The 24712-nt window shown below is 33.4% G+C and overlaps 3 protein-coding genes across 3 annotated transcripts; 2 read left to right on the top strand and 1 right to left on the bottom strand.

Moving 5' to 3' along the window:
- LOC104719084 (probable pectate lyase 15) lies at positions 6832-11796 on the top strand. Its single transcript, XM_010436927.2, has 8 exons — positions 6832-7050; positions 7350-7406; positions 7624-7680; positions 8272-8355; positions 9916-10558; positions 10647-10750; positions 10877-11015; positions 11109-11796. The coding sequence occupies exons 1-8, from the start codon at positions 6971-6973 to the stop codon at positions 11328-11330; spliced, it is 1386 nt and encodes a 461-aa protein (XP_010435229.1). The 5' UTR covers positions 6832-6970; the 3' UTR covers positions 11331-11796.
- LOC104719083 (inosine triphosphate pyrophosphatase) lies at positions 12288-14320 on the bottom strand. The gene is made up of 8 exons (XM_010436926.2): positions 14141-14320; positions 13986-14050; positions 13752-13815; positions 13628-13637; positions 13094-13125; positions 12889-13001; positions 12680-12756; positions 12288-12570 (listed from the first exon to the last, which is right to left on the bottom strand). Exons 1-8 carry the CDS (start codon positions 14274-14276, stop codon positions 12447-12449), a joined length of 621 nt encoding a protein of 206 aa, XP_010435228.1. The 5' UTR covers positions 14277-14320; the 3' UTR covers positions 12288-12446.
- Positions 14457-18526, top strand: LOC104719081 (TBC1 domain family member 13). The gene is made up of 9 exons (XM_010436925.2): positions 14457-14862; positions 14943-15035; positions 15316-15420; positions 16013-16165; positions 16850-16948; positions 17091-17219; positions 17362-17541; positions 17809-17925; positions 18168-18526. Exons 1-9 carry the CDS (start codon positions 14551-14553, stop codon positions 18321-18323), a joined length of 1344 nt encoding a protein of 447 aa, XP_010435227.1. The 5' UTR covers positions 14457-14550; the 3' UTR covers positions 18324-18526.

The following is a 24712-nucleotide window of genomic DNA, read 5'->3' as shown; positions in this document are numbered from 1 at the left end:
TAAAATGTATTTTATTTGGTAGATTAACTATAGATATGCAACTAATTTTTGTATTTTGTAAATGAACAGTATTTTGCATCTGTATATTATGTAGTGTCCAATTTCTATGTTTTAGGTGTATACCGTGTATTTTTATAATATAGAAAAAACGATATCATACAGTTTCTTAAATATTTAAATCGTCGAGAAGTGTTTTTTTTTTTAGTTTTCACTGTAGAGATAGTAGTATTTTAATTCTATTGTAGTTTTTCAATAATATCATTACAATAGAAATGGCTTTCTATTTTTGTTAGTTTCATATATAAATAATCTAACACTTTAGTATATTTACTTTATGTGTGCAATGAAAATAAAAGTAAGTTTGTTTTTTATATGAATTATACTAATTGTTTACTTCTATAAACTTTAATTAATTGATTAAAAATATGTGTATATAATATGTTATCTAGAGCATCTCTCACTTTGGGTAAGTATAAAACATATTAATCATTTTTTTAAAGTGCATACTGTATAAAGTTCATTTATAGAGTTATTAATTTACCTATTCTTAAGTAGAACCATAAAAAAAATTGGGACCAAGAAAATATATTGATTTATCAAGATTTAATTTTTATTAATTTATCACTAATTTTAACTTTAATTTATATACATAGTTTAAAAAAAGGAGTAAATTCTTAGATAAAGTATAGAACATTCATCCTTTTTTCTTTTTTTTTTTTGGTTTTTTTTAACATTCATCCTTTTCATAAAATTGCTGGGAAAATTTGTCAATTGTAATCACACAATTTATTATAAATTTCCAAATTATATATTACCAAATGAAGATTATAATGGAGAAACCAAATTGGTGGTTACTTAAAAAAGGAAAAATGACAATATTCATATTTAAAGTAAAAAATAATTAAAGGAGAAAATTTTCTTCAATTAGATTCCGAATTTGATATTATTTAAAGTAAAAAATAATTGTAAAATTAAATGCCAATGACATTCCTTGTAAATATGTATGAACTTCATGATTTATTTCATAAATGTCTCAAAAAATGTATATATAGATTAGTAAATACTTTTCATAGATACGAATAAACACAGATTTGGGGGTTACAAGTATTGCAAACAAAGAAGTAAGATACACGAAAATGAAGGATAAAAGAGCGTGAGGAGACTCCATGATTGGCTCCGGTGGGGTTGGAGAAAGGATGCACAAGAAACATAAAAGTGTCTCCCCTAAAGGGTTAACTAAAGGATTGTTACATACGTTTTCACTTTCCACACATCTTTTCATTTTTTGGGTTATTGTATTGATTGGTTAATTTGTACTGTGTATACTTGTTTGTCATGGATTTCATAGATTTTTATCAACTTTTTTGGTATTTGGTAAAACATGTTTATGGTTTTTTTAGAAGTTTTCCAAATATTGTCTCTTACAATTTTAGATATGTTTATTGAAAAAATTTTGGGTTCACCCCCTATTAATTAACCAATCAGAATACAACAATATACCATGTCATATCATATTAAAAAAAATTCAAAATTAAAATAAAAAGACAATACAAATTATGTAGATCTTTTGATAAAGAAATCATGTCGGTTTGGGTTATAAAAGAGGATTATAGTTTAAATTTGTAATTTTAAAATTTTTATATCGGTTTGGGTTTATAAAGAATGGTTAGGATTTAGTTTTCATAATTAAACAAAATTATATGTCGGTTTGAGTTTACAAAAGAGTGATTAGGGTTTAGATTTTGCAATTAAATAAAATTATATGTCGGTTTGGGTATACGAAAGAGTGTTTAGGGTTTAGATTTTACAATTAAACAAAATTATATGTCGGTTTGGGTTTATAAAAGAATGTTTAGGGTTTAGATTTTACAATTAAACAAAATTATATGTCGGTTTGGGTTTATGAAAGAGTGGTTAGGGTTTAGATTTTACAATTAAACAAAATTATATGTCGGTTTGGGTTTATAAAAATGGTTAGGGTTTAGATGTAATAATTAAAAACTGTAATATAATATTTAAATTAATAATTTTAAAATTGATTGATCTACATAATTTATTTCCTTAATTAAGATTTGTTTCCTTAATTTAAAGGGGGTGAATAGGGGTGAACCCAAGAATTGTCCCCTTTTTCATTCACCCCCTCTACATTCACCAATCAAAATACAACAAAATGTCATGTCATATCATATTTATAAAATAAATCAAAATTAAAATAAAAAAACAAAACAAATTAAGGAAACAAATTTTTTAGAGGTTTTTATTAAGGAAATATATCGGTTTAGGTTTATAAAAGAGAATTAGGGTTAAATTTACAACTACTGTAAACAAAATTATATGTCGGTTTGGGTTTACAAAAAAGTGGTTAGGATTTAGATTTTATAATTAAAAGAAATTATATGTCGGTTTGGGTTTAGAAAAGAGTGGTTAGGGTTTGGATTTTATAATTAAAAGAAATTATATGTAGGTTTGGGTTTACAAAAGAGTGGTTAGGGTTTAGATTTTATAATCAAACGAAATTATATGTCGGTTTGGGTTCACAAAAGAATGGTTAGGGTTTAGATTTTATAGTTAAATAAAATTTTATTTCGATTTGAGTTTATAAAAAAGTAACTTCGGTTTAGATGTTATAATTAAAAACTACAATATAATGTTTAGAATTATTAATTTTAAAATTTATTAATATACAGAATTTATTTCTTTAATTAAAAATTTGTTTCTATAATTGAGAGAGAGTGAATAAGAGAGATTCACCCCTCTAGGGGTGAACACAACAATTGTTCATACAATAAAGAGCCTGTGTATCAACTTTGTCTTCCATTTCTTTCTCTCTTTAGTCTTTAGTTTCAATTAAAGTCTTCGTGTAATAGGATTAATTATAGGAAAGTCTTCAATTATTATTCTCGAGCATAGCTGCTGCAAAGGTAATACAAACGTTTTTTTTCATCAACCGTCGTATCTATATATCTAGATATAAGGTTTAGGTTTGCTACTTATTTTGCTATTAATTAAATATATTATTTAGTGTTTGTATTTTCTTTTTTTTTGTTCTTTCTTTCTAGTTATGTTTGATTTTCTTGTTTCTTTGTTTTAGAACTATACTGGAGCTTAAGCTTCATATTATGATTGTGAAAAATAAATGTTTATCATTTTGTTAAAGGCTTATAGCTAGTACTAGCTATGATAAGTTTTTGACGAGATCAAAAGTAAATTTTTATCATGTCATGGTATAGAAGGAACCGTGTAAATTAAAATATTAGCGGCCGGTCCTTAACCAAAGCAGAGAAAGACCACAAGCATTATCAAAGAACAATGACGTACCTGAAATATCATTTACCAAAGTTATGATCATGGTGATCTTCTATGTGGCTTAGCTTGATTATAAATGCATGTTTGGTTTACATAAAACTAATTTTGGTATTAGAGTTGCATGTGTAACAGTTTAACATTTTCAAAATCGTATTGTACAACCCTTAAAGTATAATTTTCGGTTGGACTGGGCGATAAAAAAAAATGAAATTTATGGGAGCAACAATGATGTCCGTGTATTTTTTATCTCAGCAATGATCACTAGATGTGCTGCATCATTTAAAAAAAAAAACAAATCTAAAATGTTGTGTATTAGCGTGAAGACATTATTTTTTTCCTTCAATTAATTCCAGTCTGAACTTTGTAAGTCAGCTCTCAAATCACGTGAGCTTTTTCTTCTTATAATCTTATTTTACATCCAATAATTAAGGAAAAAGGCCAAAACTGACTAACACTCCTCCAGGAATTACGAAAGAAGAAAAATCAGAAAAAGTAATTTGCATGTATATAATCACTTGTCTTATCCTTAATGTTTAGATAGAAAAAGTAATTTGCATGTATATAATCACTTGTCTTATCCTTAATCATTTACAATCTATCTATATATAGATTATACATTTTGCAAATATCATCATCAAACACAAGCTTACAACAAACATAGATAGATAGATCGGAAGAACATAAATTGTTGTTGATAGATCCATAGGAGCTCAGAGACTGTGACACCCTGGTTTGCAGATAGATTTAAAAGAATTGATTTGGCCACCTATGTCACCAAAATGCACTTATCTTTTCGATTAATGACCTGAGAGAACTCCAGAGTTAAGTGTGCTTGAACTGAAGTAGTTTCAGGAAGGATCACTTTTCGAGAAGTGATTGTTGGAATTGTGCGAGTGAAGACAAAACATAGGAAAAGATTATATGGTGATTTATAGGGGTAAGTATTTAAAGCCTCTTGGACGTAACAACCCGGCCGTCGGATATGGATGGACCAGAAATAGACATGGGATCCAGTGAGGAAGGTGGGCCCATGGACCGGGAGTGGACATGGGGCTCACTAAGCAAGGTAGCAGTCAGGGAGTTCTAGAGACAAAGGCTACATCAAGGTATGTCAAAGACACTTCCACGAATACATTGGAAAATTTAACATTAGTTACTATCAAAAGATTTTATGACGTTAGAAAAGGGTCTTTAGTTTCATTGGTTGTTGGAGCAACCATTTTGAGATAGCTAAAAGACGTGAACATGTTCTCTCAACACATGAGGAGACAGAGCCGAGGTTCTCTCTATGGTGGAGGAGGTTGGACGAAAAGTTATCTTCCCAAGGGAGGAAGGTGAAGGAGGTATGAAGTAAGGTTATCTCCCCAAGGGAAGAAGATGGCGTCAAGATTCTCTCTATGGTGGATGAGGTTAGACGCAAGATTCTCTATATGGTTGGTCATATACTATTATGATGTTACATCATTGATTAGTATACTATATAATATATTTTTAATTCGAAATATTTTTTGAACCAATAATTTTAGTAATTAAAAACACTATGCAAAAGTGAAAGTAAAAAAACATATAATAGTTGGTTTAATGTGTTCATACAGACATTTTTCTAGCTGGTGGTAAAGAATATATTTGTAACATAAAATATATTTAGATGTAAAAAATACGCTTTTAATGATAAAATACATAAAAGATTTGTAAATGAATATAAATCAGTATATTATAGCAAAAGTAAAATTTATAAATAACATTATTTATAAAACTTTAAACCCGCACATCGGACGGATCCTTATCTAGTAAATTATATTTTTAAATTATCAAATTATTTAGATCATCAATTTTACATTTAAAAAGTCGTCCCTTCTAAAAATAAAATGATATAATCCGTTTACATATATTCAAAACCAATATATATTCATACTTCATTTTAAGAAACTAAAAATGTATTTTACTATTTTTGGTTTGACTTCGGGTTGTGTCAAAATGATAAATCCACAACGTACGTAATTTAACATTTGGTAGAAACATACCATGCAATGCAATATAGCATGATGTGGCCGGTCAACTAATCACCGTAATTAGTGCATCAGGCCAAATCAAAACAAAAAAAGCTCGGAAATTGAGAACATATTTGTTTTCCCCATTAAATCCGGCATAAAACCAGTGGTGGTGAACCATTAGCTGCCGTACGGAACACACCGCTCTTTTGATGACATGACATTTTCAAGCTCTCTGATTCGTTAGTTATTCTTTTCGTTCACCTCCACTAACCAACCAATCACACATCTGCGTTTCCGTTGTTTCGATAAACACATCTGCTTCTCCTACTTTACTTTAGGATTATTTGTTACTAATATAATCTTGTGAGTTTGTGACAATATATGTGAGATTGTTGTATTTAACTTTTGTTTTAAACAAACTTTAGAACATCAACCAATGGACCCAACAACACTTTTGTGTATATAGCATCTAGTATAGAGTCTATCTAGACCAAACCTAAGCAATAAAATATTGAGTTTCAAAACCTTTAACCAGAAAAACACTGATTTTTAGTAGGTTAATTTGGTTTAGCCGTTTACGATTTTAATTTATACAACTTTTTAAACATTTTTATTTTCAAGCAGTTGTGCTCAACAGTTCTTGGAAGGTTTTTGTTTTGGTTCCTTTGAGTGGAGATTTTGTCTTCAAGAAACAACTTTTACTTCACTCGAAAAATAAGTAAGCTAAAAATAGTAAGAAGTAAATTTATTGTTACTATAAGAGTTGTGGAACAAAGATATTTAAAATATTTTCAACTTTATTTTTACTAAAGACATAGCTGGGGCGCCAGTTCCAGGTTCTCCACATTTAAATATTTTTATGTTTTCAAATTTTTTTTTTTGTTCTAAAACATTACTTTTTTTTTTGTTTTCTTTAATAGTAAAAAATTGTCTCAAGACATTTTTTTTCCTGATATCTGTCATATTTAAGACACCTTGGAATCTTAGATGGATACAAATAAATTTGTTTACCTTTTGGCTATCTCACGAACATCATTAATTTTCTCTTTACAAAGTAAATGAATCACAATCTATCCAAAAATATTTTAATTTGCTCTTATAAAAATGCTGTACTGTAGATTAATTTCTTTACGCTATCTTCTTGGACTGTAATCATTTGTTTAGGGAAACCCAATTAAAGTTAGTGGTACTAGTAAAATTAGTAACATCTAATAACAATGATTTATGGAAGAGAGGATTAGTACTTTATTAAACATATGAGACATGAGGCGGTTACGGCAGTTATGAGGGGGTTTGGCTAATAATTACGGCGTTAGAATTAGGGGGTAATGAACGGTTAACGGAACGGATCCGAGGATCTCACATTATCATTCATCAACGGCTAAGATCGTAAGATGAAAAAAAGTAACAAACACAATCCGTTAAGTAGCGGTGTGTATTAACTAACGGCAACGTCAACGTTACTTTATAGCTGTGTATGTATATATAAACGAAGACGGTTTCCTTGGAGCTTGTGCACACTAATCTGGTCACTCCTTTCTTCTTCGTCTTCTTACCTTTCTCTCTCCTCTCTCCCGCTTGTTTTCCGAGAAAAAAGTGCGAGAAAATTTCGTAAGATTCTAGAAGAAGAAGAAGAAGAAGAAGAAGAAGAAGAAGAAGAAGAAGCTTCAATGGCGTCGTCTTCTCAGAAACTGATCAGTGTTTGCTTCGCCGTGTTCGTCGTCTTAGCTCTAACGGTGACGATTCTCTGGTACGATTCTAGGTCTTTCTCTCTTCTCGAATCTTTCATCTTTTTTTTTTTCTCTCTCTCTGTTTATTTTTCTTCTGTTTCGCTGTTTATTAAGCTACATTGTTAATTTCTGTGAAGGATTTTGAGCTTTTTCATCTCTGTTTGTTAAATCTCGCTTCAACGATTCTTCTGTTTTTTCTTTACTTTTTCCACAGATTTGCGTTCTGTTTATGGATTTTGATATTTTTTTGTGAGAGATTTCAATTTCAAGCTCCAGATTTGGTAATAATGCTCTTTTTCTCGATTTTTGATTTTTATAGGAAGCTGGAAACAGAGGAGTTACAGAGCTTAAGCAGCTCAAAAATGGCGGCGATAAGGTAAAAAAAAGGAACAAAACTTTAGTACAGATGCAAACTTAACACGCGCTTCCAACCGCTAGGGTTTACCTCTTTTTATTTTAATTTCGTTATGAAATAAAAGTAGAAATATAACTAATGATCCTAGCCGTTGATCTGTACGATTGTTTTTGCCGAGAGTTTTGGATTAGATTTTCGTAATAATGCTCTGTTTTTCTCGGTTTTTTGATTTTGGTAGGAAGCTGAAAACAGAGGAGTTACAGAGCTCAAACAGCTCATCAGTGGCGGCGACAAGGTAAGAGAGAGACTCAAGTTTTTTTGTTTTTTTTTGTTTGCCGCCGCTCACAAAACATGAAACGCGCTTTTAACCGCTGCTAGGGTTTATCTTTGTTTATTTTACTTATAAAATAAAGTTGGAAAAAAAAAAAAAGTGGAAAATGAAGTAGAGGTCCTAGCCGTTGGATATGTTAAGATCTTCCCGGATCCATTTCCGTTAAACCATTCCTTTTTGTTGGTCTTTTGATTCCTCGAATGTAGCGTTATAGAAAGAGGTTTCATTCATCGCCGCTCACACATGCTCTGTCTGTCGTCTCTTCACTCTATTTATTCCACGTCAGTAAATAAGTAGTACGATTTCGTAAAAGGGTAAATTAGTCAATTTGATTTGATTCGATTCGATTATCTTGTGTTGTTGTTGTACTCTCTCGCGTGTATAGACATCGATTTTTTTTTACTTGCTTTGAGATGAGGACACGTGTTATATACTGATGTGAAATTGTGAATTTCCTATTTTCATAAATGCTTTAAAAAAAAACTATTTTGGTTGGTTTAATTTATGAGTTTATTGGTTGGTCGCGTCATTTGTGGTTTTTTTGTTTTGTTACAGGCTTAGAGGTGAAGAAGATCAACAACACGCGGTTGCTGTTGATCCAGAGAAGGTTGCTGATGAAGTCGCTAAGCTTGTTCAGATGTGCGTTCCTCTCTCTCTCTCTCTCTAATTGTGTGAATGCATTAATTTTAAATTTGCTCTGCCAAAATAAGCATTTAGACACACGTGAACCTTTAAATTAAATTTAATTAGAGAAATACACAGGGGAAAAAATTGCGGACTATAGAAGAGTAGAACAAAAAAAAACCTTACTTTTTTGAATTTGTTTTATTAATTTAAATTTTAACGGGTAAAGAAAGATAAAAACTTTTGCTTTTATTGTTGTCTCTGTCACCTCTCTCACTCTCTCTCTTTTAATTTCGTCGTGAAACGACAAAACCCGTCTCTCTCGCGCATAAAACTGACACATTGTCGTTTCACCATGCTCGCCATTGTCAGAGTCCGTTCGCTTGTACGGACATTGTTTTGTTTGTTTTATGGTTTAGAGACGGCGTTTTCTTCCTTCCTTCCACTCATTAAATTTGATTTCACCTTCTTCTTTTTTTTGTGCTCTTGTGACTTGAATTTGGGGGGTTTTTACACGAAGAGGTTGGTTCAGTAACTCCTCCTGTCGTCTTTTTGTGGCATTAAGTTTTGAAGTCTCTTTCATTTGGATATTATGGTCTGGTCTGTTTTAGTTTTTTTCACCAGCTGAACATTAATGGACCTTTTTTTTCCGGATTTTATTTGACAACCACTTTGTTGACCTCATAAACCAACAAAATTTTATCCATGAGTTAGTTTATTACTTATTACGTTAGGTAAGAACAAACAGAAACGGCGGCTGAGATGTTTAATCAGCCTTTAGATTCGAATGAAACAAATCACTATTGAATTAATTATCTCAGATTTGTCTGTGTGTGTGATTGATTTGATCTATCAAGCATGAGATGTAATTAACCACGTGGGTATTGAATTTCAGGAGTGAACAGAACAGGACAGCAAGGAGGAAGCTAGGATTCTTCTCCTGTGGAACTGGTAATCCAATTGATGACTGCTGGCGTTGTGACCCTAACTGGCACAAGAACCGTAAACGCCTCGCGGATTGTGGGATCGGTTTTGGAAGGAACGCAATTGGTGGTCGTGATGGACGCTTCTACGTTGTTACTGACCCCACTGATGAAGACGTTGTTAACCCCAAACCGGGAACTCTACGCCATGCTGTCATCCAGGAGGAGCCTCTTTGGATCGTGTTCAAGAGGGATATGGTGATAGAGCTGAAACAGGAGCTGATCATGAACAGTTTCAAGACCATTGATGGCCGTGGTGCCAACGTTCATATAGCCAATGGTGCTTGCATCACCATCCAGTTTATCACCAATGTCATCATTCATGGTCTTCACATTCATGATTGCAAGCCTACTGGAAATGCAATGGTTAGAAGCTCCCCATCTCACTTTGGTTGGAGGACAATGGCTGATGGTGATGCAGTCTCCATTTTCGGATCGTCTCATATCTGGATTGATCATAACTCCCTTNAACGGCGGCTGAGATGTTTAATCAGCCTTTAGATTCGAATGAAACAAATTACTATTGAATTAATTATCTCAGATTTGTCTGTGTGTGTGTGATTGATTTGATCACGTGGGTGTTGAATTTCAGGAGTGAACAGAACAGGACAGCAAGGAGGAAGCTAGGATTCTTCTCCTGTGGAACTGGTAATCCAATTGATGACTGCTGGCGTTGTGACCCTAACTGGCACAAGAACCGTAAACGCCTCGCGGATTGTGGGATCGGTTTTGGAAGGAACGCAATTGGTGGTCGTGATGGACGCTTCTACGTTGTTACTGACCCCACTGATGAAGACGTTGTTAACCCCAAACCGGGAACTCTACGCCATGCTGTCATCCAGGAGGAGCCTCTTTGGATCGTCTTCAAGAGGGATATGGTGATAGAGCTGAAACAGGAGCTGATCATGAACAGTTTCAAGACCATTGATGGCCGTGGTGCCAACGTTCATATAGCCAATGGTGCTTGCATCACCATCCAGTTTATCACCAATGTCATCATTCATGGTCTTCACATTCATGATTGCAAGCCTACTGGAAATGCAATGGTTAGAAGCTCCCCATCTCACTTTGGTTGGAGGACAATGGCTGATGGTGATGCAGTCTCCATTTTCGGATCGTCTCATATCTGGATTGATCATAACTCCCTTTCTCACTGTGCTGATGGCCTTGTTGATGCTGTCATGGGGTCTACTGCTATTACTGTTTCCAATAACCACTTTACCCATCACAATGAGGTCTCATTTGTTCTCTGTCCTCCTTCAAAACACTAAATCTATAGGCTGGTTCTGTTTTCATGACACTTATATGGATGTATGGGTGCAGGTGATGTTGCTTGGTCACAGTGACTCGTACACAAAAGACAAGCTGATGCAAGTGACCATTGCTTACAACCATTTCGGTGAAGGACTTGTTCAGAGAATGCCAAGGTTACTATTCGTTTTCAACTTTGTTAATTCAATTAAGTTGCCATTTATTCTGACAGTAGACAATCTTGTTAATCCAATCAAGTTGTCATTTGTTCTGACAGTAGAAAATTGGTTGTGTAATGGCAGGTGCAGGCATGGGTATTTCCATGTGGTTAACAACGACTACACTCACTGGGAGATGTACGCCATCGGTGGGAGTGCAGAACCAACCATCAACAGTCAAGGAAACAGATATGCTGCTCCCATGGACCGCTTCGCCAAGGAGGTTCAACATCTTAAAAACCTTCTTTATGTTTGCTTAAACAGAGTAATCAGAGGTTGTTATATTTATAAGCAAAATTAAATTGTGGATCCACAGGTGACGAAAAGAGTGGAGACAGATGCAAGTGAGTGGAAGAAGTGGAATTGGAGGTCGGAAGGAGACCTTCTACTGAATGGAGCATACTTCAGGTCATCAGGAGAAGAAGCGTCTGCTAGCTATGGACGAGCCTCAAGCTTAGCAGCTAAACCATCATCTATGGTCGACACTATTACCTCTACTGCAGGAGCACTAGGTTGCCGTAAGGGCAGACCTTGCTAGTTGCTACTTCTCTCTCGCTCTCTCTATACCACCATCATAGCAACTAACCCCAAACCCTTTCACATATCTTTGGAAGGTGCATATATAGTACTACTCTATTCTGTTTCCCTCTTAGGACGGTCATTTCTCGTTTTCTTTCGGATGGTAGGAATTGGTCAACCTCGGCTTGCTTCTTCTTCGTCTTCTTAAAAAAGGTGGGAATGCAGAGAGAAGCAAGCGCAGAAGCGTTGTTCAAAAAGTCTCCTTCTAGTTTACAATTCTCTTATTGTCTTAGGTTCGGCTTTTGTTTTTGGGGTTGTTAAGGTCCTTTGGTTTTAATGGATCTCCCCTGAGTTCTAGAGTCTCTTTTGGGGTGTTTTTTTTGGTTCTAATTCCCTTTAAAGTTAGTGACAGCAGTTGCAAAAATTGTTACAAGACGATTGAAAAGCTTTTGGTTTGATTGCAACTTCCATTGGCTTTTATGTTGTTTGGTTGTTGGCATTTTTTTCAGTGGATAACAAATTGTTTAAATCTGTTTATGCAACCTAAGCAAACCACTTGTGAGGTGAGAGAGGTGTGTAAATGAAAAGGAGTTGCACTAACATGTAATGTGATCTCAAACCAACAAATAATTGATGCGATCTTTATTTCTTCTTTTGGAGTTGAGGTTTTAGTGGCTCTGTTCCCTGCGCTGCACGTTACGTGTTGGGATTTTCTTTACTCTTTTTGGATTCGATTCATAAGCTTTCTCATGTGATTGGAGAAATTATACGAGGAGCTTTACCCACTGATTGTTCTCTCATAAATACATTGTGTGATCATAAGCGGCTATTCATGTGAAACATCATGTCATCCCATTCCCTTTTTGTTTGCCATCCAACATTTATTTTAGCTTTTTGGTTGGATGGGTTTATCAGATTCGTACCAAGTCTCACCGTCAAGAGTATTTAATAGAGACCATGAAGAACACTATCAAACGATGCCTGTCAATCCATGTATGGGTTTTACTTGTAATTGAGAGAAAAAAGATACACAATATTAATATCCCCAAAGGAGCTTAAAAATAGGACTAAGAATCTGGTGAGTGATCAGTGCTCAAATCCTTATAAGCTGAATACATTGATGATAGGGTTCTCTCTATATAGTATCTTCATCTGTCTCGAATACATAGCCTGCCTCCTTAAAGTGAGATTTAACCAACGCCAATGACTTGTACCTATGGGATATCATGTTCTTTTCTTCCTTGGCCATTTCTGCATAACTACAACCAAAATAGAGAATACCACCAACCACTCTTAGTTTCTTCTTTTACCAGTAATTAATGCAGGTTCAATAAAATGTTTACTGGGAGTTAGTTAACAGAGGCATACGTTTGGTCATATCCATCAGGTTGAAACACTGGATCCCACCCGAAATCAGTTGGTCCTCTTGCTGGAACTATCTTACCCTAATACATCAATCACAAGGAAGAAGCAAATCAAACTTTGAAAATTAACAAACAGAGACAGAAAAAAATTAAAATGACTAGCAGATGGAGCAAATGAGTTTGATAAAAGAGTGGTGACAATGTCTAACATACCGGAGTTTTCCCCAAAAATGTAAGAGGTTCAGCACCTGGACCAAGCGAGAAAGAGAATGCGCACAATGCATAAGCTGTTTTATCTTCATAGGCCATCAGTAAGTTGTTCAGACCTGGGCAAGAGTCAGACCAAGACTGGGTGTTACTAGTGTAAGAGATAAATGAAACAAAGGAAGAGGTCAGAGATACAATTGACTATTACAACCTTCATGTCCAAGCTTCTCAAGAAACCACTTGCTGCAAAAGCAGAAAGAAAGATCATAAGACTATAAGAGGAACAAGGACATCTAGAGACAGCAACATAGCTCCAATACAGTTAGACCCACGCTAATTCAATCTAATATTTACCAGTAGTAGATGCTAGCAAACATAGAGGTCTCTTTTACAACTCAGCCCGCAATGAATTAAGACAACTAGGATCAGAAGATTCAGTAAAACAACTCCATTTGGCTACTCACTCAGACCAGTTAGGAGCTGCCAAGAAGAACTAATAAAAAGACTTGATCCAACCCAACCAGACAAATTTTCCAGGACATCCATATAAAGGTACCACTCAAGAAAGCTTCATAAATAAAGGTCAGCGTAGAATTATCATAGTAACATATCTATGCATGTAATCCCCTGAGTTTATGAACTCATAGGTTACATTAACCCTCATCATGACAGAGTGGAGTTGGAGAATCTATATCTTTCAAATGAAGCACAACATCAAGAAAAGAATGAAAGAAACAACACTTACATGTATGGCCCTGAAAATCCAACAAAAAAAAAGAAAAAGAAAGAATCAATATAAATTCAGACAGTGACATTTGCTGTGCATAGAATACAAGAAGAAAATCTTAAGAATCTGAAGAAACTCATACCAGGAAGCCCCTTCAGGGAATTGAAACAGAGACATGTATCCTCCACTAGCACTGGACCATTCACCTTCTCGTTTACAAATCAAACAAACTTTGTATCAGTTCTTACTGTCTATCCTTAATCATTAACTTACTGTTACTAGTCGGACCACGCTATGATCACAAACAAGCTTACACAAGTATGCTGATTTATTTAATCAGTTCAAGTAGAAAAGGGTGAAAAAAAAGCTCGCGCACCTGAAGAGCAGCTAAACGAGCCTTCTCTTTGGAGATATCCTCAGGCTCACCTTGAAGCTCAGGCACTGCAACTCATAAACAAAACAAAACCAATGAGACTCAAGAAAAAGAGGGAATACAGTAATCTCGAGAGAGAAATTGAAATGGGTACCCACGGTCGAGTTTGAGAGATTTGAAAGGAATTGAATTTCCGATAATAGCTTTGACCTCTTCGAGCTTCTTGGCGTTTCCCGTCACAAACGTCACCGGCCGTGGCAAAACCACCGCTGCTTTCGCCGCCGCCGCCGCCATTTTTCTGTGTCTCTCAGTCTCAGATAGCGAGTGCAAAAAAGGTCCTCCTTCTTCTTTGCCAACAAATGGGCTCAAGTCCACTCTTATCTAGGCCCATTAAAGTTATACTTGTTTGTCCAAAGTAAAATTTACACGATTGACCAAAATAATAATCAAAAGTAAATTGTACCGGAGACAAGATTGCACATTTGGTTGGTTTAACCTCTCCGTCTCCACTCTCCAGCAAATTGATTCGACGGAGAGAGAACTCAAAACATTTCCAAAATCAAAATCCATGGCCAAGAAAGGTATCCCAGAGTGGCTCAACAGTTCTCTCTGGTCCTCCTCTTCTCCTCCTCCTCCCATCGACGATCGTCTCCTCCGCAATCCTTCCGTCACCCCTCCGATCGTCGAGCGTCCCCCTCTCTCTCCCTCTCCATCCGCGATTACCACCGCACCAGCTCCACCTCTTCCTGTTCGTCCTCCTTCCAAATCTGAGATTAACGATTTGCAGAATGGGACCGGTAATGATGAAGCTGGAATCGATACTCCCGCAGCAGCTTCTTCGGTTGAGGATGTTTCTCGAAAAGCGCAAGTCGTGGCTGAGGTTAGTGCCTTCTGTGCATTTTTGATTGATTTTGTTCTGTGTGATTTAGTACCTTAGGTTTAAATATTGGATATTACCAGCTATCGAAGAAGGTGATAGACTTAAAGGAATTGAGGAAAATAGCTTCTCAAGGTTTACCTGATGATGCTGGAACTCGCTCCCTTGTCTGGAAGGTAATGCATTCGCTTATAATTTTGGTTATTAGCAAATGAAACGAATGTGTATGTACGGGAATAAGTATGGATCTTTATTGTTAGTTGTCGCTGTGTTTTTTTTTATAGTAATTTGTTGAGTTTTCTTTGAATTTGCTTGTTTGTTTTCATGAAATTCTTGGGGGTGTATGGCAGTGGTAGATGTTTTTGTCATTTCTGGTTTTCGAGAATGGAACTTTATAAAGGTCCGGTGGCCGCTTTTGTCAGTTTATGCTTCATACTGTTCTCTTGAATGTGACAGCTTTTACTGGGTTATCTGTCACCGGACCGCTCCCTGTGGTCTTCTGAGTTAGCTAAGAAAAGGTCGCAGTACAAGCAATTCAAAGAGGAGCTTTTGATGAACCCTGTAAGTCCATTTTGGTTATTTGATACTCCAACACTTTATTGATTGGTTTCTCAAGAGATACATGATGGGCTTAATCTATGTTCTCTTTTGCTCATGGAGATAGTTCATCAAAGTTTGTGACTAGAGTGGATGCCATTCTTATAAAATAGACACAATTGCCATTGCGAAACGAGCGATGAAGTAGACATATCTGTTGCCACTAGCTAAGGGTGTGAATGTGATGATAAAAACTGCACTGCTATTATACGCTATTGTCAGTCATGTAGGTGATCTGTTGACCAAGTAAAATTTAGTGATGTTCAATGGGAAAGCATTTTTATTATTTCGATCCAGAAACTTGTATGTATATAATATGATGCCAGCTAAATAGGTGCCATACGTTTGACTAAGCAGATTGATCTAGGCCATTGGGCATGTGATACTTCCTAGGTACTATTAGAAGATATAGTATAGATAGTAGTTAATGATAAAGAGGTCGGTCATTGTAGGAAGTGCTTATGTTATCTGGATGACATTTCTTCCTTTTTCATGTTTCGTTATTGTTTTCAGTTTAGGATTAACCTGGTTTCTATATATTTTTGCGGCTAGTTAGTCAGAAGTAACAAGGAAAATGGATAAATCAAAGGGCGGTGATAGTAATGACCTCAAAATCGAAAGCCCTGGTGCCCTTTCAAGGTCAGAGATAACTCATGAGGATCATCCCTTAAGTCTTGGAACAACAAGCTTATGGAATAATTTTTTCAAGGTATATTCAGATTTTGCAGCTTTAGATATCCACAAATATTATCATTTTTGTTAGACAATTAACAGGTTTAGATGTTATTAACTTATTATCGAAATATATATTTTGCCTGAAAGTTTTAGATGTAGTATATCATGGATGATGTAGCTGAGTTTATGATCTTTCAGATATGGGGATTGTATAGTTGATTAATGCAATTCCAATAATTTGATTTATTTTCACGTATCATGCTTTTGCCACACTTTCCTGTCTGCTTTAAAAGCAGATTTAGGAGAGGTATAGGTACTGGAGAAGTACAGGCTCTCACTTAAAGCCTGAAAACCAACTTTCCTATGAATATCTGTAACTTCAGTGTTTATGTATTGGGATAGTTTAGGGTTGCAACAGTTAAATATTTGTATAGGGTGCCTTGTCACATTGAGAAAAAATGCATAGGCAGACTTTTATCACAATGGTGTGGATTTCCATAGGCATACAAAAAGACAGGGTTCTAACTGAAGCTTTTAGTTCTCTCAAGGCTTTGTGTACCCTGCTCCATGCTTTTGGACTTTGTACTACTCTCTGCTGTAAAAGCATGACTAATAATGCTGCACATGGTCACTATGAAAATATATTTTATCTTCCTGCCTTAAAATATTAATTCCGATCTTGAAATGACCTTCCTAATTTCAAGTTGATACTATTCAGGACACAGAAGTCTTGGAACAAATTGACCGTGATGTAATGCGTACTCATCCAGACATGCACTTTTTCTCTGGGGATTCAGCGGTTGCAAAAGCTAATCAGGTTGGGTTTTGGTTTCGCTATGATTTAAAGCGTTTGGGATGATATATATGTATTTATTTTTATTTTTTTGACGTCAGCGTTTGGGATGATTAAAACATATGGGTAATGATAGTTTTTTGGCTGACATGTCTTGCATCTCCAGGATGCATTGAAGAACGTGTTGACTATTTTTGCGAAGTTGAATCCTGGCATCAGATATGTACAAGGGATGAATGAGATATTGGCACCTATTTACTACATCTTTAAAAACGACCCAGATAAAGGAAATGCAGTAAGTACTTGTCGATGATAATATACTATTTTATTTTTCTTAGTTGATATGTATTCACATTTGTCTACCTTTTTTGGCTCGTTTGGGTAACACGCCACTCTTTCATCTTATTTGCTTAACACTGGCACTTTAAGTTATGCAGGCGTTTGCTGAATCAGATGCATTTTTCTGTTTTGTTGAATTGATGAGTGGGTTTCGAGATAATTTCTGTCAACAACTCGATAACAGTGTTGTGGGTATACGCTACACTATAACAAGGCTGTCGTTACTCTTGAAGCATCATGATGAGGAACTTTGGCGTCATTTAGAAGTCACAACTAAAGTAAGATATCACACAACTTTGGCTGATAAGACGTCTTGCTATTTTCATTAATTATGTCTCTGATTAGAAGATATTGCCAGTATGTAATGCTGCTGGTTTAATGTGCTGCATGAATGTTGTGCTGAAGCTAAGTTTTTATCTACCCTGATTAAAAACAATCAAAATGAGTGTGTACCACTTTTCAGAACCTTGAAAGTTTGTGAGCTTCTGTATTCTGTTTAAATGTTTCAGCGTTGTGACATTTGAGACTTATGTGTCAATTTTCAGATAAATCCGCAATTTTATGCGTTCAGATGGATCACACTCCTACTGACTCAAGAGTTCAACTTCGTGGAAAGCCTTCACATCTGGGACACACTCTTAAGCGACCCCGAAGGTCCCCAGGTAGTATTCAGTTTATTACTATTCACTATTCAGCTTCTGTAAGTCGTGAACGAGGTCAATAATTTAAATGTTGCATTCTTGTGAGAGTGTTATTTAAGGTTTCAATACGTCTGAGCAGCATGGTTTTAGTTTTAGCCATTAAAACATATGCTTGTAGAAGTTACGATAGCAGAATTGAGTTAATTGGATCATGTTGTCTTGTAAGATAAAAAGCTAACAAGTGATCTGGAATTTAACTGCAGGAGACGCTGCTACGGATATGTTGTGCAATGTTGATTCTAGTTCGAAGGCGTTTGCTTGCTGGAGATTTTACGTCAAACCTCAAACTTCTTCAGAACTATCCTCCTTCAAACATCAGTCATATGCTCTATGTGGCAGACAAATTACGCTCTAAATAAAATCTTGAGCGCTCCTTTTCCTCCATAAACTCTGCACTGTACATTATGTGTAAGATAACTTTAGCCGCCTGAGAAAATCTCAGATCAAACCCTGCTTCAGTAGTGTTGAAGACTATGATGTTCTTGGTGTGTAACAGAGATATAAAGAGAGGGAGAGAGAGTTTTAATTAGGATCTTGTCTTTCTTATAATTTGCTTTGATCATTTCACAAAACTTTCTTAGTCTGATTTGGTAAATGATTTGATTAAAAAATATTCGTAAAGCTTAATCAAGAAGTGATTGCTGATGAATATTTGTATCATATCATTTTCGTCCAATAAAGGAAATGATATTTACGAAGAGCAAAGTAGGAAACCAGAGAAATGAGATGTGTAACATTTTCACTAGTCTTGATTATGATTCTTCTCTATCCACTCTTATATCTCTTCCTTCTCTTCGCTTCTTTTCTGGGTTGGTTTGTTCTTGCTGCTTACTATCTTCTTTCTCCTTGGATAATTTTAAGACTTTGTTGAAGGATTGATAAACGGATCGCTCTTTGCTGAGTTCGATACATGATCTATGGTTGGATTCTTTGTTTGAACTTTGAAGACTGGCGATTTCTCATAAGACATAAGTGACTAACATAACTCCTTTTTTTTTTTTGTTTCTCTTGAACAACATTGTGATCTCTCTTTGCTTGTATCTATATATATACTTTTTTTTTTTTACTCATATTTGCTCGTATCTCAAGCTAACTACATTTATTCACCAGATTTCGATTACCATTTTACAAATCCAACATAACATGATCTCAAAGTCTCAATACTAGATTCGGATTCAGATGTAAGCGCATTTACAACTTATAGTTAGATTGGTTTGGTTTCATCCAATTTGTCAATATTTGAAATAATAATGGTTTTACTCTGAAACTCGGATCAAGTAATTGGTTAGATTTTAGTTTTTTTTTATAAATAAATCCGTGCAAATCAGATAAAATCTATGAAAAATATTTTTTTTTTTAGACCGGATGATCTAAATTCTTTAGTTGGACAAATCCACTTCGATAGGCCTGCCGGTAACGGTTTTGCTATTTTTTACCCGGTGAAAAATTCCTATTATAAGAATTTGGATAACGGATATTTTACATGTTTTATAGTCAATTTTTGCCAAAATTAGAGAAGGTTTGATAATTGAATAGTCTCAAACGTTTAAAGTGCTCAGTGACACTTTTAATGTTTAAAATGTGATTTTCCCTATTCAATTATTAACAAACATATGAATATGAATACAAATTTATATTGAATATGAAATAGACTATTTTACAATGAATTCGCCATAAATAGACTATTTATTTAATAATAATACAAGTTTACAATGAATATGAATACAAATTTATATTTTCTCTTTTTATTTATTTAATAAAACTTAAACTAATTAAAATTTAAATTAAAACACCATAGTTTAACTATTTCGCGTTGACGGATATTATTATTTCGTTAATTTTTATGGCGGTACAAACATGAAAGTTAGTTTCAAGGTTTAAAGTGTTAGTAAAATTATTTTAAAGGTTTAAAGTGTTAGTAAAATCATTTTGAAGGTTTATAGTGTTAGTGAAATTCTCGTGAGGTTTAAAGTGCTACTCAGTGACACTTTGAAGGTTTAAAATGTGATTTTCTCTAATTGAATATACCAACCCAAATTTTTTGATTACCTGTCGTTATCCAAAATTGATGTTCCTGTTTTTTCCTAAACAAAAGTAGTTTAAGTAATCTATTTCATTATTTGAGTTATATATTTCCGTCTATATTCCTGTCGTTATCCAAAATTGATTATTCTATACTACTATTCAATATTAGAGTAATCAAAAATTTAGTTATGGTTTTTGAAACTTGAAAGTATATGTATTCAGTAAAATGATTATAATTACTTCAAATAAAAGGTAAAATTTAGAAACTTAATATTATTTACAAATGAAAATATATTCATTACAAAAATCCTACATATAATAACTTATTTTTTTGTTCTTGAAATCACATTTAGGAATTAGATGTAATTTGGTTAACTTTCCTTTTCTGACTAAAAATCAGAAATATTCTATGACTTTATGTTACAGATTCAACGTACCCAATAAACCATAAATTAGCTCTGGTCATTCGGGTTCAGGTTTTCGAGTTTTTGGGTTTAGATATATAGAACTCGTTCGGATTTTTTATATTTTCGGGTCGGATTCAGGTATTACCCGTTCAGGATTAGGTAATATGGATATACCTGATCGGGGTCGGGTAATTCAGATATATCCGAATTCAAACAAACCATAAAAATAATTATTTGTCTAGAAATTTTAGAATACATGTATATATACAAATATTTAACTTTTCATATTAAGACATAAAAACTAAGATGGCAAAATGATTTAAGATTCACCAAAAATATTTAAGGTAATGGGCTTGAATCCCCTTAAATGCATTTTTACATTTAATTTGGGTTAGTTCGGGTCTTTCTTTGGGTTTAACTACTATTCGAACTTCAGGGATATTAAATCCGATCGGGTATTACATACCACTCGAACCAGAACTGAACTGTCTATTACAGGTCAAAGTACGTGTTCTAGTTTTGGGTCCGGTTAATATGCCCACGGCTACCATAAATATATAACTTTTTGTAAAGTTTATATATTAATTAATATTTTAATTTGTGTAAGCTTTCAGTATTTATAATATTAAAAATTTTATAAAGATTAAATAGTTACAATATATGAAACCTTAAATAATATTTTACAATTCGTTTACGCTATGTAAACAATAAGCTTTATCATTCGATTACGCTATGTGAAAGAAAATAATACTAATGACAATGTTAGTTTCAGTGTAAAAATTAAAAAGACCAATAATTAGATATAGAGTCATCTGAAAAACAAAAAAGCATCAATGATATTATTTAAAACATTGATACAATACATATAGATATCAAATGATCTCTCTATGAAAAAAAAAACAATTTGATGAATGATTTAGTATGGCTTAGGACATCGGCTGCAAAAAAATTGCATAAAATTAAATTGTATTAGGGAAAATTAAGCACATTATGCCGACAAAAAAAAAAAAAAAGCACATTATTTCATAGCTTTTTCCAAGGGTACATGGATACTGGTTTACCCACTCTATCCCGTCTAATATATATTGCATCCAGTTGTGCAGTATATTCACGTATGTTACCACATAGAGGAACATTTTTATCTCGATGGTTTGGTTCAGTCATAACATAAACCCTAGTTTTAAGCTCGTGCTCAAAACGACATCTCCAACTTGATTTAGTGGGTCCGTCATCCTTGAATTGAAAGAATTTTCTACCATCGTGGTTTACGTTTTCGACTGTTGTATATGCGGCACTAGAAGAGCACTGATATTGGAGAACTCTACCGGGTCCGAGTTTGTTTATTATTACTATCTCATTTAATTTGCAAGCTTCATTTACTCCAAAATAAACGGCAGTAACTAACATGAAAAATATGAGACGATTCATTTCTGGATCGAAATAATTGTTTGAGTAATAAGGGCATCCACTTATAGTACTTATAGTTTTTAAATGTGGAATACGTTTTCTACTTAATCAGTAAATAATACTATTTTTATAGTAGTAACTAAATTTAGACAAAACTATGCATGAACAAAATAGAACTTTGGTCAAATGATATTTTAGGTTCGAAATTTATGGTTGGCAAATAAGATTATAACAAAAAAATAATCTTAAGTTATATATTACAACTAATCTCAAAACTGAAACTAAAGCATATCAAAAAGGTTAAGGGTTGGTTTATTTGTTGAATGGGTATCAAAATGATTTGAGAAATCCAAACCAAAATCATATGTGATTGACTCATTGATTTTAAATTATTTGTTGAAAGTACATATTATTCATTCATTGATTTCTAAATACAAGTTTAAATAATGTGTTTTTTTTCTTCAATAATGTGATGCTAGACTAAGGGAAATCTCGGACGTACCAGATATATATCTGTTATTTAGCATTTTTTATTATTTTTAATCTTACATTATGATATATATATATATGTGTGTGTATGAAAATCTTGTGATGTTCTTTGCCCAAAAAAGATTTCATATTGTGTTCTATTGATTCTAGTAACATCTTATGATGTTCTTTGCCCAAAAAAGTGTTCATATTGTGTTCTATTATTATATATATTTCAGTTTCGTAAATAATTAATTGTGAAAGTTAATAGAACATCTTGTAGGTCTTATCGATGTCCAAATTTGTGCATAGCGCTAATCCATTATTTGTAGAATGCTTAGCATATAAAAAATTATTTTTATGATCTAATCAATATTTTTCACAAATTTTCAACTATATAAGGAAGCATTTCAAAGCTTCAAATGCTCTCAAATGCTTCCTTTTTCCAGAAAATTATTAGAAATATACTTTTGTATATACTCCTTTTAAAAGTATTTTTTGTCATTTAAATTTATAATATATTAAATTAAATTTTAGTTTTTCTATAAGTTTGAGTTCTATATTTTACATTTAGGGTATAGTTTTGTGGGATTAGTATTTGAAGTTTAGGTTAGTATTTGAAGTTTAGATTTTCGAATTTAATTATTTTGTGTATATAAAAGGGTAATATTGAAAATGGACAACAAGAGAGGTATTTTTCCAAAAACTGTATAGAAAAAGTGTATTTTTGCGAAAGTGCTCATTTTTTAGAGAAAATAGCACTCACACCCACTTTCCCAACTTTAATCACATTTACACCCACTTCTTGCTACACCTATACTTTTTATATGTAAAATTACAACAAACCCCATAACTTAACTCTAACTCTCTTTATCTTTACCTTTTCTCTTAATTTTTATTTTTATTTTTCATTCTCGTTTCTCTCTCTATTACCTCTTTTCTTTTTATATTTTTTTCTTCAACATTTGTTTTTCATTTTAAATAATATGTGTTTTAAGTTTAAATAAATATTTTCTTGCATCTTTCAATATTTTTTCTTTCCACACAAAAAATAATAATTTATGGGTCTAATCTAAATCAAATACAATTGAATTCATGTTCATAGTCAAATCAACAATTTCTAAGTCCAAACTAAATTTATTAAATAATTTATAAATTTATTTAACTAAATTATTAATATGAAATAGACATGTTTGTCCACATAGTTTAAGATTCTATTAGATGCATCATGGACTAACAAAATATTGCATTCATAAGTAGTTATCCATTTGGATAAGTTTTTAGAAACTTTGATTTGTTACCAGTACCCACAAATTCTTGTTACCAGTAACCAAAATTTTTATTGGCGTCCACATGACCACGAAAATATGGATTTGATATTGTCGTTGTATCCTAAACCCTAAATCTTTAGAACCCGCAAATTTGATTGGTATCCACATGACCAAGAATATATGGATTTGATGTTGATGTTGTCGTTGTATCCTAAACACTAAATCTCTAGAACCCACAAATTCTATTGGTATCCACATGACCACGAATATATGGATTTGATGTTGATGTTGTCGTTGTATCCTAAACACTAAATCTCTAGAACCCACAAATTCTATTGGTATCCACATGACCACGAATATATGGATTTGATGTTGATGTTGTCGTTGTATCCTAAACACTAAATCTCTAGAACCCACAAATTCTATTGGTATCCACATGACCACGAATATATGGATTTGATGTTGATGTTGTCGTTGTATCCTAAACACTAAATCTCTAGAACCCACAAATTCTATTGGTATCCACATGACCACGAATATATGGATTTGATGTTGTCATTGTATCCTACATCTTAAATCTTTATAATCCACAAATCTATTGGTATCCACATGACCGCAAATATATGGATTTTAATTGTCGTTGTATCCTAAATTCTAAATCTCTAAAACCTACAAATTCTATTGGTCCACATGACTACGAATATATAGATTTGTTGTTGTCGTTGTATCCTAAATCATAAATCGCTAGAACCCACAATTCTATTGGTATTATTCACATGACCATGAATATATGGATTTAATGTTGTCGTTGTATCATAAACCCTAAATCTAAGCCTTAAACCCTAACTCCTAAATCATAAACCCAAAATATTAACATTGAATTCACATAACTCCTACGACATAAATCCTAAATTGTAAAACCCTAAACACTAAGGGGGGTGTATTGAACTTGATATTTTAGGAGATTTGGTGAGATTTTAATATTTTAGAATTTTGAGAGATTTGAGTGTAACTTTAGGAGATTTGATTATTTGTTAGAGATTTCTAAAAATTTTAAAACTTTATTACTTGTGATTTGGTGAGATTTGGTTATTGAATTTTAGGTGATTTTAGGATATTTTGGAGAAAAAAAATAACATGAACACATGTTTTCTTTACAACCTAAAAAAA

The sequence above is a fragment of the Camelina sativa genome, chromosome 10 (assembly GCF_000633955.1).
Source record: "Camelina sativa cultivar DH55 chromosome 10, Cs, whole genome shotgun sequence".
NCBI lineage: Eukaryota > Viridiplantae > Streptophyta > Magnoliopsida > Brassicales > Brassicaceae > Camelina > Camelina sativa.
The sequence above is the reverse complement of the archived record's forward strand: the minus strand, read 5'-3'. Positions and strand labels throughout refer to the sequence as shown.

Bases quoted from the DNA above. Each gene is read 5' to 3' on its own strand.
- LOC104719084 (XM_010436927.2), top strand. From the start codon at position 6,971: ATGGCGTCGTCTTCTCAGAAACTGATCAGTGTTTGCTTCGCCGTGTTC. The intron at 7,681-8,271 runs GTAAGAGAGAGA...GTTTTGTTACAG, and splicing joins TCATCAGTGGCGGCGACAAG to GCTTAGAGGTGAAGAAGATC. The intron at 8,356-9,915 runs GTGCGTTCCTCT...GTTGAATTTCAG, and splicing joins GTCGCTAAGCTTGTTCAGAT to GAGTGAACAGAACAGGACAG.
- LOC104719083 (XM_010436926.2), bottom strand. From the start codon at position 14,276: ATGGCGGCGGCGGCGGCGAAAGCAGCGGTGGTTTTGCCACGGCCGGTG. The intron at 14,051-14,140 runs GTGGGTACCCAT...TATGAGTTGCAG, and splicing joins CAAATCTCTCAAACTCGACC to TGCCTGAGCTTCAAGGTGAG. The intron at 13,002-13,093 runs GTTGTAATAGTC...ACTCTTGCCCAG, and splicing joins TGAGAAGCTTGGACATGAAG to GTCTGAACAACTTACTGATG.
- LOC104719081 (XM_010436925.2), top strand. From the start codon at position 14,551: ATGGCCAAGAAAGGTATCCCAGAGTGGCTCAACAGTTCTCTCTGGTCC. The intron at 14,863-14,942 runs GTTAGTGCCTTC...GGATATTACCAG, and splicing joins AAGCGCAAGTCGTGGCTGAG to CTATCGAAGAAGGTGATAGA. The intron at 15,036-15,315 runs GTAATGCATTCG...TGAATGTGACAG, and splicing joins CTCGCTCCCTTGTCTGGAAG to CTTTTACTGGGTTATCTGTC.